At 39.4% G+C, this 14,186-nt stretch overlaps 1 protein-coding gene across 2 annotated transcripts in view; it reads right to left on the bottom strand.

Moving 5' to 3' along the window:
* Positions 1–4,893: 4,893 nt before the first annotated feature.
* The window catches only part of gpr158a (G protein-coupled receptor 158a), a 109,072-nt gene continuing 99,779 nt past the window's right edge, over positions 4,894–14,186 (bottom strand). The window contains exons 9-12 of one of the 2 annotated variants that reach the window (XM_035415433.1): positions 11,840–11,945; positions 11,449–11,595; positions 11,239–11,322; positions 4,894–10,686 (exon numbers count right to left, since the gene is read on the bottom strand). In XM_035415433.1, the coding sequence (XP_035271324.1) occupies positions 8,812–10,686; positions 11,239–11,322; positions 11,449–11,595; positions 11,840–11,945 (2,212 nt within the window). In that variant the 3' untranslated portion in view covers positions 4,894–8,811. The remainder of the gene's footprint in view (positions 10,687–11,238; positions 11,323–11,448; positions 11,596–11,839; positions 11,946–14,186) is intronic. The other variant, XM_035415434.1, reaches the window with a different exon arrangement.

Below are 14,186 nucleotides of genomic sequence, written 5' to 3'. Positions count from 1 at the left end.
ACAAGTACATGTGCCAGTGTCTAAGCTTGTGCTTGCCCTCTGTACCTTAAAAAACACTGGTCTGTCACAATGAACTTGGCATAGTATAACAACATTTTCAGGATCTAAAATGATATTATCAGGCCAGTATGATGCCATATTTTTATTAGATTAACTGAGCATCCTTTTTTGTGAACAACTTTTATTGAGCTTTCAAAAACAGAAAACAAAACAGAGAAGAACTCGAAAGTAACATGTTGGAGTGACTGACCTTCCTTAACCACTGGGGCTAATGATTGCCAAACTGACTGTCAATCACCGTACCCTTGGTTGGCCAAGCCTGTAGTAAAATCTGTAATGTGCTATTGATCCTTGCTCATTAGATGTACTGGCAGAGTGCTTTTAGTACAGAAATCAATGTTAAAATGCTTTGTTTACCCTTTCAAAATGCTTTTATGTTGCATTCTCTCTGTCATAATTCCTGCACATCGCTCTAATTGATTTTAATTTCTCTTGTTGTTTCCAAGAGTGATATGTAAATACCAGCTGGCAGTTGGTAGAAAACCCTTCTAGAAAGATAACTACTAGTAGTAGTAGTAGTAGCAGTTGTAGTAGTAGCCATTAACTTGAATGTAATGTGAACCTTTCTTAACTATAACTTTAAAAACGATGTATTTTTCAGATGATGTTGACATTAGGCTCCATATTGCTGACATGTCATCATGAGTGAACTGAGCAGCCAGTTGTTTCTCGGAAGACATTGTAATTTTGCATTGCCTTTCTACAAACTGATTGAAAAGCCGGTGAACTATATAGCACTGTATAAATAAAATTGAATTGAATCAATTAATTAAATTCAATTTTATTTGTACAGTGCTCTCTGCAGAAAGGCTGATACAAAGGCACTGTTACAATGAAATAGGAAAACAGAAACACCAAGCTTGAACCCCCATAAAACCAGAAGGTGAAGTAAAACAAATTTCCCTGAAGGAAGAAAAAGCACTCCAACAATAGTGAGAAAAAAATAGTGAGAAGAAATCTTGGGAGGAACTCGGATATATATATCCTTCACTGGTTGGCCTGGTGTCAGTTGTTAAATTTTGAATAAATAATAAAAGGGAGGTAATGGGGAAAGTGTTGGAACAAATAATCATCGTGGACGGACATATTGGTGCCTGAGGTACTAAACTAATTGGTAAAAGAGACTTTATTTTTTATGGTCAACAACATTGTTATTCTATTGGATTGTTGTTCTACAGTCAAGATGTGCATATAGACACAGCTATCTTTCAAAGTCATTTATATTGCAGAATGATTTCAAGGGTACTCACTGTGTGACAAAACAACTCCATAAACTGGGCTACAGAAAGAAGCGCAGACACGAATAAGCACAATGAAATGGCACCACATTCTGTATTGTGTGGTCTGTGTGCTTTTTAACTCATGCTACATGGTAAAAAGTATGGGGATACCTAACATCCAAAATGACAGGCATTAATATGGAGTTTGGCCACCTTTTGCAGCTATAACAACCGCCACTCTTCTGGGATGGCTTTATACGAGATGTTGGAGCATTGCTGCAGGTATTTGCTTCCATTCAGTCGGAAGAGCATTAGTGAGGTTGGGCACTGATTGGAAATTAGCCCTGGCTCACAGTTGACTTTCCAATTGATCCCAAAGGTGTTGGATGGGGTTGAGGTCAGGGCTTTGTTCAGACCAGGCAAGTTCTTCCACACTGTCCTTGACAAAATCACTTCTATTGCATATGGACCTCGCTGTGTGCCTGGGGACATTGTCATGCTGAAACAGGAAAAAGCCTTACCCGTACTGTAGGGGAAGCACAGAATCATCTATAATTTGATTGTATGCTGTAGCATTAAGATTTTCTTTCACTGGAACTAAGGGGCCAAGCCTAAACCATGAAAAACAGCCCCAGACCAAGGGGTGTCCAGATACTTTTGGTTATATAGTGTATTTATTTACTGTTCTTTGTCATGACATTTCAGTTACTATGGGAACTATCTGAATGCTCTTTTAGAATGCCTCACCTTTCTGCCCTAGAGAACTGCCCTAGAAAGCCCCATTAATATTTTCACCGAGCTTTCTACCATTTATGAGTGGTCTGCTTCATTGAGACCCCTCTCAATTAGTTTACTGCATAGTTGAATACATAAGTGAAAGTATTCAATTACATACGTATATGTCATGGTTCTGTCTTTTTGTTTCTCTTTTTCCTTTTTTGGGCAGCCAGATGGCGGTAGTCTTGTTCCTTTTCCCTGCTTAATTGTTTTATTGGTTCCAATTATTCTATTATTGTTTTTCAGTTGTGTCTAGTTATCCCTTCCCTCTGTGGTCTGATTGTGCATTGTGCCCTCCTGTGTCTTGTTAGGGTCTAGTCTATTTAAGTCTTCTTCTTCCCTGACTCAGGTGCTGGTTCCTTGTGTTTTCACTTGTGTTTCAAGCATATTCAAACCCTACATGCCAGCCAGAGTGGAGGTCAGAACAGCTGAGACACTGACCCATTTCAAACGACGACTGAAGACTCACCTCTTCAGGCTGCACCTCTCCCCATCCCTCCCTACCCCCCTGTAAATGACTGTAAGCTTAGGGTTGTAACTAGGCAGCTGTTTCGTAGGTGACTTAGGTGCATTAACTGTCTTAACTACTGCTTGTATTTTTTCCATAGACTGCGTTGTTACCGTTCTCGTTGTGTTAGTGTTAATCAGTTTAACCTTCAGGGTCCAAGTTGAACTATGCGGTTGTTCCCTGCACTTGGACTGGTACTTCTCTCTAGGGGTTTCGTCATACTTGTTCCTGGTTATGGTTATACACTTTGTTGTACGTCGCTCTGGATAAGAGCGTCTGCCAAATGCCTGTAATGTAATGTAATGTTTCCATGTGTCTTGCCTGAGCGTTTGCCCGTGTTTCCCCGTGCCTGTTTTTGTCCACCTGTTTCTGCCCTGCCCGTTTAGCTTCTCTTTGGATTTTCTGTTTTCTGTTTTTGAGTTTTTGTAATTAAAGTCTGTATTCCCCTTTTGGAGTTCTTGGGGGTTTTTTTGAACTCTGCATTTGGGTCCATTCCCTCGCCAATCCGTGAAAGTATATGTGTTTGAAAAATAATGTCTCAAAATTGTGTCGAAAGTGTTTGATTATTTCTGTTATTTAATGAACGAAGTTATCAAGCACCCACATCACCCATGTGAAAAAGTAATTGCCCCTTTACTCAATCAACCAATTAACTAAATATAATTGTTAATTAGATTCAGCTGATAGAACACAGCCTGCCTTGATTGCAGCGAGCCCTTTTGAATCTAAACCTCACTCATATCATCAGAATGAAGTAGTCACCACAAAGTTTCTGCAAGCACACTATGCCACAATAAAAGGAAATTGCAGAAGAAATATGAAAAAAGTTGTTGAAATATATAAGCCTGGAAAAGGTTACAAAGCCATTTCTAAGGCTCTGGGACTCTACTGAACCACTGTTATCCCCAAATGGAGTACACTTGAAACAGTGGTGCATCTTCCCAGGAGTGACCAGCTTGCCAAAATTTCTGCAAGCGTGCAGTGACAACTCATCCAGAAAGTCACAAAAGATCCCAAAAGAACCTACCAAAGAGCTGTAGGCCTCTCTAGCCTTAGCTAAGGTCAGTGTTCCTGACTCCACAATAAGCAACAGACTGATCAAAAATGGGATTCATGGGAGAGTAGCAAGGCAGAAACCACTGCTAACCAAGAGAAACATTAATGCTCATCTCACATTTGCAAAAAAAGTACCTAGGTGATCCCCAAACCTTTTGGGATAATATTCTGTGGACAGATGAGCTAAAAGTGTAAATTTATAGATGACACCAGAAAATGTCTGTTCATCTGTCCTTGAGCTGAAGCTGAAAGGTTATACTGCAAAACAATGATCCAAAACAGAAGAGCACATCCACATCTGAATGGCTAAAAAGAAACAAAATTAAAGTTTTGGAGTAGCCTAGTCAAAGTCCAGACTTGAACCCAATAGCACCTGAAATGAAAAGTCCATGCTCAAAAACCTACCAATTTGTATGAATTAAAGCAGTTCTGCAAAGAGAAAAGAACTGGAATTCCTCCACAGCAATGTTAAAGACTTAAATCAAATTATAGGTAGCATTTGGTTGCATTTATTGCTGCTAAAGGTAATGTAACCAGTTCTCAAGCTTGAGTGGGCAATTACTATTTCACATGGGTGATATGGGTGTTTGATAATGTTTTTCATTAAATAGATGAAATAATAATTATTTAAATGCATTTTATCTTTACTTGGGTTCCCTTTCTCTAATATTACATTTTGTCTGAAGAAACCATTCAATGTAACAAATATGCAACAAAAAAGAGGAAATCAGGAAGGGGGTAAATACTTTTTTACGGGACAGTATTTTTAGGCATTATTTTTATGGTCTGTTTTTCATCCAGCTCCCAATTTTTGTTTGTTTTAGAGAGTCTCTCATTTCCCCTCCTAAGACTTTCAGATTGAATTTAGATTTGAATTTATATATCATCTACAGCTGAAAAAGTACCTATTGAACAGAGGGGTTTGGGCCTCCAGAACAATGAGGAATTCAAAGAAGACTCCTGCACTCAGAGCTACCCAAATTTACATTATATTCTCATGCAGTCTTGGCATTTTACAAATAACTTGCTGAGTTCCTTGCCCATGTGTATAGGCGCAGTACCCCAAATAGGCCAGGGCTTCCTAGAAGTGGGACTTACATGGATATATAAATATATAAATAATTGAACCAGCAACCAGTAGGGTCCAAGTCCATTTGCTTAACCTCTACACAACACTGTCACTCTTCACCAGATGCAATTGACAAAATGTGTGTATTGGTGCAGACTGAGGTGCAAAAAGATGTCCATCAATTAAACAGTCCAGCCACACAGTTTGAGTTTCATAGAAATTTTTATTGCAGAGGAGGTATTTTATTTACATGCTATCACAATATAACACAATATAAATCTAACAAATATTTCCATGTGGATGCTATAAGCTTGTCATAGAGCATTTATTATAACAAGCATGTAATACAGTAGGTAAGTTACAGTTTCACTCACTATACAATTCATAACAGTCCAAAAGATCAAAGTTTTTCAAGGGCAGTGAAACGTCAGTCCTACTAATTATTGTTTTCATGCAGAAGCCACTTGAGCAACAGTTACAGTTACAGCTACAGCATTGAGTAGTATTCCCCATTAGGTGACATCATTAAGTCACAAAAGAAGCCGGTATAACAAACAAACAAACAAGTCACCATATAAAAACCCAACAGGAATCTAATTAGCATTAGGACACGCAATTATTGTTATTGGAACGGTTACTGGTAAAGACAGGGTTTTTTTTAGTCTTATGCTGAAGTGCTGTATTAACAAGAAGCAATTTAAACAAAACAAAATAAAACAAACCAAAAACAAAATGATAAATGCAATACAGTTTTATTTTCCAGGACATGGTCTAAGGTTACACACAGAAACAGCAGATCATGTGAGAGAAGTATACGCGTGTTGAACTGGAAATGGAGAACTGTGAAAAGTTAACAGAAGAAGGAAACGGTAAACCAAGGTTTAATTTAAAACCTTCATCTGGGCCAACACCACCAAAATCTACACTGTTATTTTGACCAGGCTTTCATTGGAATTAGATACAATTTTAAGGATATTCAAGTCCTCTACATGTCTGACCCAACTGGTTCTATTTGCTAATTCATGTATTTATTTTGGCAGATGATAGTGGATGGGGGAGTGGTGTAAACAATGCTAGTTTTTTTTTCCCTGTTCAAAACTCAACATGATGCACAGGCCTGCCCACTCAGGGGTGCCTTTCAACAATGGACTCTCAAAGGCATCACTGACCTGCTGGGATAGGCTTTTAGTGGATGATTTCCCATTGGCTGAGACAGCTACACACATGCTCTTGCACGACATTCAGAATTTCAAGGTGCTTTTTGGGTATGAGTGGGGGGTTAGGACAGGGGGTCTCGTACATGGATGTTGTGCATGGATGTCGTACAATTAGCTATGTTTCACAAATTCTGCACTGAAACATCAATCCATAAGAATCAATAGGGAAGATGTAGTTCATTCTAATTCACACAACTTCCTATCAGGGATAAACTAATAAACTAACAGCATAGACTAGTAATATTTTTTTAAAGCTGACATTGCGTATTTGAAATATTTCCCACTGGGATAAGAGATCAAGAGAAGCATATTTCATCACAAAGACAAAAGTAAAACACTCAATGTTTACTACCAGGTGTATTGAGCTAAAGTAGTCTCTCATGACTGTATTTACCTCCATAAGTGTGGGTAAAATAATAGCATTATAAACATATAAAAACTTTGTGGTTTAAAATGTAATTCAGAATTTTGCCAGTCATCTACACTGTAGGGAACTCATTTTGTTTACTACTACATACACTATGAGAGATTTGCCCTACTTAAATGCCTTCTGGTCCAAAACAAGAAAAATAAATACTCAACAGAAATACACAGGAACAAAAGGAGTACTATGATGTACCATAAAGATACTTACCACAAGACACCCTTATTGCATCAATCCTATTTATTTCTCCTGTGTGTATTATTATTTTTTTATATTATTGTTATTGTTTTTCTTTACAATAGCTGTATTCACCTAGTTTGAAAACACCATGATCAATGTAAGGAGAATTGGGCCAGAGGCAGCATACTAGTGTATGAGATGTGAGCATTTCTTAAGGAGAACAAAAACTGATTTGTGTTTAATATTTCTTCTCTATAAAAATAAACTCAGGAGTGAAAATCTACAAAAAAAATTCTCTCTCTGACTCAAATGACACAAATTGCAATTGGTTTATTCTAAAACAGTGACAGTAATCTCAATACTTTCTGCTTCATTATATCTATATCCTTTGGAAGCCTTCAGAAGTATGTGTTGATGTCTTTCCTAAACTTACAAAAGAAACAACCTGCATCATTACATCTAGTTTAATAATTGAACAGTTGGAAATATCCGCCTTTTAAGAGTAAAAGATCACTCCATTTACAATCTTCAAGGTACTCCATAAGAAATCTGTATTTGATGATACATTTGGCAAAAAAATAAATAAAAAATCTCAAAACACAGAATGTTCCAAAATGAATAATAAAAGATTGTTCTGCAATTATGGTGAAAAAATATATATTCAAATGTATCTGCTATAGGTACAGGGAAAAGCACTTAAAAAAAGAAATTAATAATTTAAGAAACCACTGAACTGTAAAAGAATGTTTCATAGTCCAATGCATTGAGCTTTAACTCAGGACCAAGAAAAGCAGTTTGAATAAATTAGATCTGCACAGATATGTAGATAAATAAATAATGTAAAAATAATTATCCTTTAAAATATTCTATATGTATTCATATAAGAAATATGATGTCATTTATTTGTTTTGTCTAGGTAATGACTTGCACAAATACTAAATCTAACAGGAAACGGTTGAATCTATTTTTTTACTTTTCTGTTTTTATTTACTTTTTTGCGGTTTCAATCACTGAGCCTCACTCAGAGATCCTTGCTTGCACCTGCCAAGTTGTTAACTATCATTGCCCAAAAATACCACTGAAACCTCTAGAGCCCACAGACAACTGCTGTCAATCAAATCAAAACTCTTCTCCCTACTCACAAAAAGGGATGTCTTGAACTAACAATGGTTTGAACCAGCTTTAAATATTTGCTGAAACCTGTCTGACTATGGCTTCAGTTTGTCTCCACCATGGTTTATCATGTGTTAAATAGTTAAAGAGAAATGATCTATCTGCACTTGGAGAGGCTCTACTTTCAGCCAACACATATCTAAGGCTACAACAATTAGACAGATGAGGCACATGGTTTACTTCTGAAGGCCCGGTAGCATTGCTTACCTTAAGGGCTTCAGAATACTCTCACACCAAACAGAAGAAAGAGTTAGGAAACATTAATCAAAACCAAAGGAGCCTTGCTTTGCACATTGAACACTCAATGAGGTTCTCGCGTTATGAAGCTTTATACAGCGACCTGTCAGAAACCTTTTGATTAGCCCAGCTGAATATGTTGAAAAGGAATCTTTTCTGAAAAAAGATTTCTCCAGTAATCTTGGTGAGACCACAGAGACATGTAATAAAGTGCTATAATTGGCTCCATTGCCAGTTTTGCTTTAATTTTTCAGTTTTGTTCTTCTTTGAGTCTGTGTTTTTGAGGCGTGTAGTGAAGTTTGAGAGATGTTTTGCACTACATCTTATGTCTTTGGCATCCTTATGTTTTGTGTACTGAGCCCCTTGCTTGACTCATGCTTAACCTGTGTACACATTCATCCATTAAGCCAGCATTAAAGCACATATTTACATAATATCCTGTCCAGCAAGTTCCAGCAGGGGCATTATACTCTTGTATAATCTTGTCTTGTGAAATAAACTAAAATGCACTACAAGCAATGCATTTTGAATGGAAATGAAAGAACTGATTGAAAAAATGTCTGTGTACACATGCAATGTAACAAATTCATGAAAATATTCTACACTGCAGATAAAGTGACTTAGAGTTGCATAATTGTAAGACCAACTTTAATCTTATAAGAATTCAGCAAATACTCAGTAGGAATCTGGAATGCTTCATTTTAAGACAGTTTCTCATTTTGTTCTTTGCTTTTTTTTTCCAAAATAAAAAAACACAACACAGAACTAAAACATTGGAAAAAAGGCAACTTGTGCAAAAAAAACCTCTTCATGCCTCCTAATTGAAAGGCTTACAAAAAAAATGTACTGTATAATGAGAACTAAACATTCAACATATGTCCAATCTAGTGTCATGCCTTTTTTCCTGATGTCTGATCATCGAAGTCCCATGGGCAAACATCAGCCATTCTAGCATTGCTGGCAACCCCCCCTTTGGAACTTGTGGCATTTTGTTTCACTGTGGAAGCATTTCTGTCTAGTCCTTTGCTGTCTGGCACGGCCTCGTAATCCCACGGGCAAATGTCGGCTTGCTTGCTTTTGACTGGCCCCAGTTCATTTGTCGCGCTTTTCCGTTTGTCTGTCACTGGCATTTCCTGACCGCTCGCAACATCCCAGGGACAGACCTCTGCCATTTTAGATTTGGTCATATGCTTCTCTGCAGGTTTGCTGGATATACTTCTCTCCTTGCTCTTTGACTTTATTTTCTCCTCATCCTTGTCTTTTGCCTTTTCCTTCTCTGTTTCCCTCTCTGACGTTTTTGTGGCTATGGGCAGTGCCCCTTTCTTTTTTGGGGGAGATTCCTTTTTAGAAACCTGAGTGGGACTGGGAGTCTTTTCAGGACTGGGGGTTAGTGGAGTGTCATAATCCCAAGGGCAGACGTCCGCCTTGGTGGTGGAGGGCTGCAGGAGGCTGCCAGTGGATTTAGGCTGATCTGGCTTGGGTTCCTTTACTTTAGCGTCCACTGATGAGGCACACTTATTTGCCCTGACCTTGTCTGGCAGTTGGACTGCCTCGACCACCTTAGCCAGCGGTTCTTCCCATGGGCACACCTCGGCCAACTGTATTTTGGCCTTCTCCCCAGTAGAGTTGGCTGCCTGATGGGCCACCTGAGGATTGACAGTCTCCACCAGGCCCGGTCCATCATCTCCCTTGGCTTCCCAGGGGCATATGTCCGACCTGTCCACCGGCTTCTGGTTTGAGCGCTTGTCATTTGAAGCATTCTGATCTTCTGATCTGGTCTTCTGCTTTTGCTGCAGCTTCCCCTTGGTGCCATTCCCATGGAATGTTGTGGTCTCCCTCGGGGCAATGGACACGTGTTTCTGTACCCTGTTTTCAGAAGGCATGGGGACATCCTCCATTTCCCAGGGGCACACCTCGGAGAGGTCATAGAGCTCTTTGTTTTTTGCTGCCTCGGAGCAGATGGACGGCTGGCTCCCGCTCACCTGCTGCTTCATGATCCCAGCCTTGCCGGCTGTCTGTTTGTACTCCACTGACTGGCTGGCAGGTATCAACTTTGGGTAGCAGTCTTGGTTCTCTTCTGTTTCTGGGGCAACTTTGCCCTCCTTGCCTTTGTGGTGGCTCTTTTTGCCACTATCCTCCATGCTCTGGGTTTTGCCTGTGAGTCCCAGGGTTTTCTCCTTGGCGCTGGCAATGACACTCAAGGACTTCTGCAGCATGGAAGTCCTGGGGTGGATGGGCTTCTTGTCAGCAGTCAGGTTGTGCGCGCTGGCAGACTTGCACACAAGGGGAACGGACTCAGTGGATTCAACATCCACCTTGTCCACAGACTTCTTCTTTACCAGCTTTTTGCCTATCAGGGCATCCAGTAGCGAACTCTCAGTGGTTGAGACCTCCATCTTTTCTGTGGCTGAGCTGTTGGAGTCCTCGCTCTGATCCCGCACATGGTCGTAGCTGCTGTGGGACTTCTTGAGGGAGAAGACCTTGCTTTTGGAGGAGTCGTCCTTGGACTTGGAAGCATGGGAAGGGTCGAAGGGGTTCTTCCGCAGGGCACAGATGCTGTTTCGGTTGCTCCCATGATCCCCCTGGTCCTTGTCCTCCCGGCTGCACTGCCGGCTCACTGTCTCCGGGATCTCAGTAATTCGCCGCATGAGGGAGCGACCTAAGCCCTTCTTGGAGCTCCGCTTCTTCTGCAGGTGGGGGTTGTTAGCCAGCATCTTTTTGCGCTTGTAGATCTCCAGCTGGGCATACAGCTTCTTCAGCTCTTCCTGTTGTTTTTTTTAAAAAAAATTTTAAAGCAAACAGAAGGAAAAACAAAATTCACAAAAATCATTAATGGCTTGCCAGGAGATCATTTTAGGGTGAAAATACAAGTGTGTTAGTTGAAAAACATGTTAAAAAGAAAAATAAAACTGTTCATTTGCACATGGAACATGCAATACAGGTTTTAAATACAGATTTAAAACACATACTGTACAGTAACTACAGACAGTGCTTGAAACTCTACGGCATGCTCTTTGACATAAATGACAGGACATCTTTGAACAGATTAACTACGGACATGAATTGTGTTTAATTGTTAGGACTGAAACAGCCTCTGTATATCATTTTTAATTATATTTTTCCAAATGTAAGCATAATGTAATTGCACATACCAAAATATGCACTGTGTCTGCTCCTTGAAGCAAGATTTATCTTTAGGTGATTAATATGCTTCTTCAATAAACAGGCCTTCCCAAAAATATGTATAGACTGTTATGTTTTTTATCTTTGAATAGAGACTTCTTCAGCTCTAACAAACAACAATAACCTCTGCTCACATTGGTACGTTTTTCCCAAAGGCTGTCGCAAGACCTTACGCCACAGCCATTAATAGAACTGAGCGGGCCGATTTCATCTGGGGTCTGCAATAAAAAACTGCCGCTACTCAGTATTTGACAGGTTACATACAAGTTAAGCATTGGCAGGTAATTGAATATGGCAACATGCATTTTTGGGGGCAAGGGGGAATGGAAGCGGAGTCTACAAACCCGGATGTCCTCAGGGTCGAGGCTGTGTTCACTCCAAGCTGAAGTTATGCTACTGTTCAGGTAGGATCCAGACCGGCCCATGTCCAGCTCATCCTCATAGGCCTCTGTGGCGATGTCATCCCTAGTATGAGTCCCTGTGAATAAGAACTGTGGAGGGATAGTCCAGGGTAATGTCAGGCTGTCAGGCTCAAAATGACTACTGGCATTTATTCAATTAAAGAGTGGACTTACCAGCCACCAATAAGAGCAGTTTGTGGGTTTGGGAGGTGTCTACAGATCCTACACCTGTGAGTTGTTATGCAAAGGTCAGGGTTCTGTGTACATATACTTGGGCAGGTGCTTCCTGGTGTAGGAATCGGAAAACGGTCATGGGGGATGTCACATGACATACCTTTGGGACAAGCAGCAGCCCCAGAGTCACGGTCACCGTCAGGTGAGTGTGAGAGAAGAATAACATAAGCATCCAATCAGGGTGGAGTCCAGAGGCTAAAGTGAACCTGGAAACAGAGAGACAAAAAGATTCAGGCCTAGATTTGCGAGGAGATGCCTGAACCCCCAAGCACCATCAACTGAGTTTTATAGCATGATCTAACAGAGTCTAATGTCTTTTAACCGAGAGAGCTGTAATTTTACAAACAAACCACATTAGTTTATGACACTGATTGTGTGACACATTGTAGATTCATGTTAAATTGTGTAAACACAGAACTCTAAATTTATCCACCGCCTTGATAAAGAGATTATAAAATAACACAAGGGTGGAGACTATAAAATAACACAAGTGCTGAGCAATAAGTAATCAAGCAAATGGAAATTATTATACTTTAATAATTATTTAATAGAATCAATTCAAATGACACTTTTCTGTGTTTTCTTTACATATATCTATTATTTTTATTGTCCATACAGTTATCAGGTCAATAATTGCCTGTTGCACTTCTCCATTACACAACAGACCCGTGAAGGTAGGAGGAGTAATGGGAGGAGTAAAGCGGGGTAAGGCGTTTTAAACGTGTATTAATTAACTCTTGTACGTATTTCTATACTGTGTACTCTTGTATGTTTTCTTGTATGGGGATGGGACGATATGAAAACAATTTTCACCGTTCACCACATTTTGGCAATGTTCCAACACTCTCGTCATCACTGTTGTATGCATCACAAAAAACTATTACACTACTAACTAACGCTAACATTACAGTGTGAAATATCCACATTATATAATACCACTAACCTATTTAAAGACACTCAATTTTAAAAATAACGTATATAACCTAAATAGTTGAGCAGTAATACTTACATTACGTCTTAAGTCTTTTACTGCGATCACAGAGAGAATGCGTAAGTGAATGCGATGATAAGAAAGATTTTGGTTGCGCTGACCTATAAAACACTATTCCAAAAGCAAAATTAGATATGTTATACATCGTTAGAAAGCTTATACTCTCACCTACTGAATAAATGAATTGTCAATCAAGCCAGACTGTACGAGAAAGGGTGACAACGCCGTAAACAACACGTGTGGTATTACGCACAGATATTTTGGAAGGTACCCAGGCATCATAAATGAAGCATATATTTTGCAGATTGTCCAAGACAATATATGATCACTCAGTCTCAAAAGGGACATCTCTACGCATAAAACCAATGGTAAGGTTGTATATTTATTTAGTCCCAGATATTGACTGTAGAATTCGCTAGTTAACATTACTCTCTCTTGCTGTTGTGGTATTTTAAAATGGCAGTTGCTGCCGGTGAACAAACTGAACATGGAATGATGTATTTGTGACGATTTCCATTGACCAATCAACGATCTACAGTATCAAATTGCAGCACGGATAGTACCTTTGGTACCTACCCCAGAGCAGTAGCTAAAATTGGCACGGGTACTTGCGGCCCGGCACGAGTCAGGTGGCAGTGGAGAAGGCAAAACAAAGCGGGAGCACGGATTCCGGCACAGCACGGTGGTGGAGAAGCGCCATAACTTGCTGTGCTACTTTTTATGCTACTAATGTGGTTCAACCTCCAACTAGGGTGAAAAGCCGACCCCAGGGTTGCTTTAAACAAACTGCAGCAATAGTATAAATTATTATAGCTTTGATTGATAGGCTAGGATCACTAACCTAGTAATAAAAATCAGAATAAGTGCTGTATGGTCATGCTGACATCGTAATCATCACCAGATATGTTTACAAGTGAATGCCAATGTAATTCCCTAGCCCTTCCTGACATTTATACCGATGTTAGCAAACAAACTGAGTGTGACAAACAGGCAAAGCAAAGGACCAAGAAGCCAAACAAATGCATCCCTGTATTTAAATAGGACAGCTTAATTTCACAATGTCTCTGGTTACAGTCAGGTCAAAGTTATTATTAAAATGTGATACAAAAAAGTTAGATGAAATTCAACTTCAATATAACTTGAATTGCATTGCGAACAGTACAGGCCAAAATTATTAGGCCACCTGCGGTTTTTAAAAAACATTTTAGGTAGAGAAGAATTCAGTTAATATATGCACATTTATTGAATAACAAACCAAGGAACAAACCTTTTTTTCTATTTCTACCGACAATAACACAAAAAATAAAATAAAAATGTGTCCTCAAAATAGCCCCTGTTGGCTTTAATTACAATTAAACAAATTATTGGAAGTCTATCCAATCATTTTGCAAAGTGGGAGGTTGAGGGGTAGGCAGGAGGTAGATGGGTTATTAAATTGAGCAAACTTAACTAAATT

This window comes from Anguilla anguilla, chromosome 4, assembly GCF_013347855.1.
Source record: "Anguilla anguilla isolate fAngAng1 chromosome 4, fAngAng1.pri, whole genome shotgun sequence".
Classification (NCBI taxonomy): Eukaryota; Metazoa; Chordata; class Actinopteri; order Anguilliformes; family Anguillidae; genus Anguilla; species Anguilla anguilla.
This window is presented reverse-complemented; position numbering and strand designations above follow the sequence as displayed.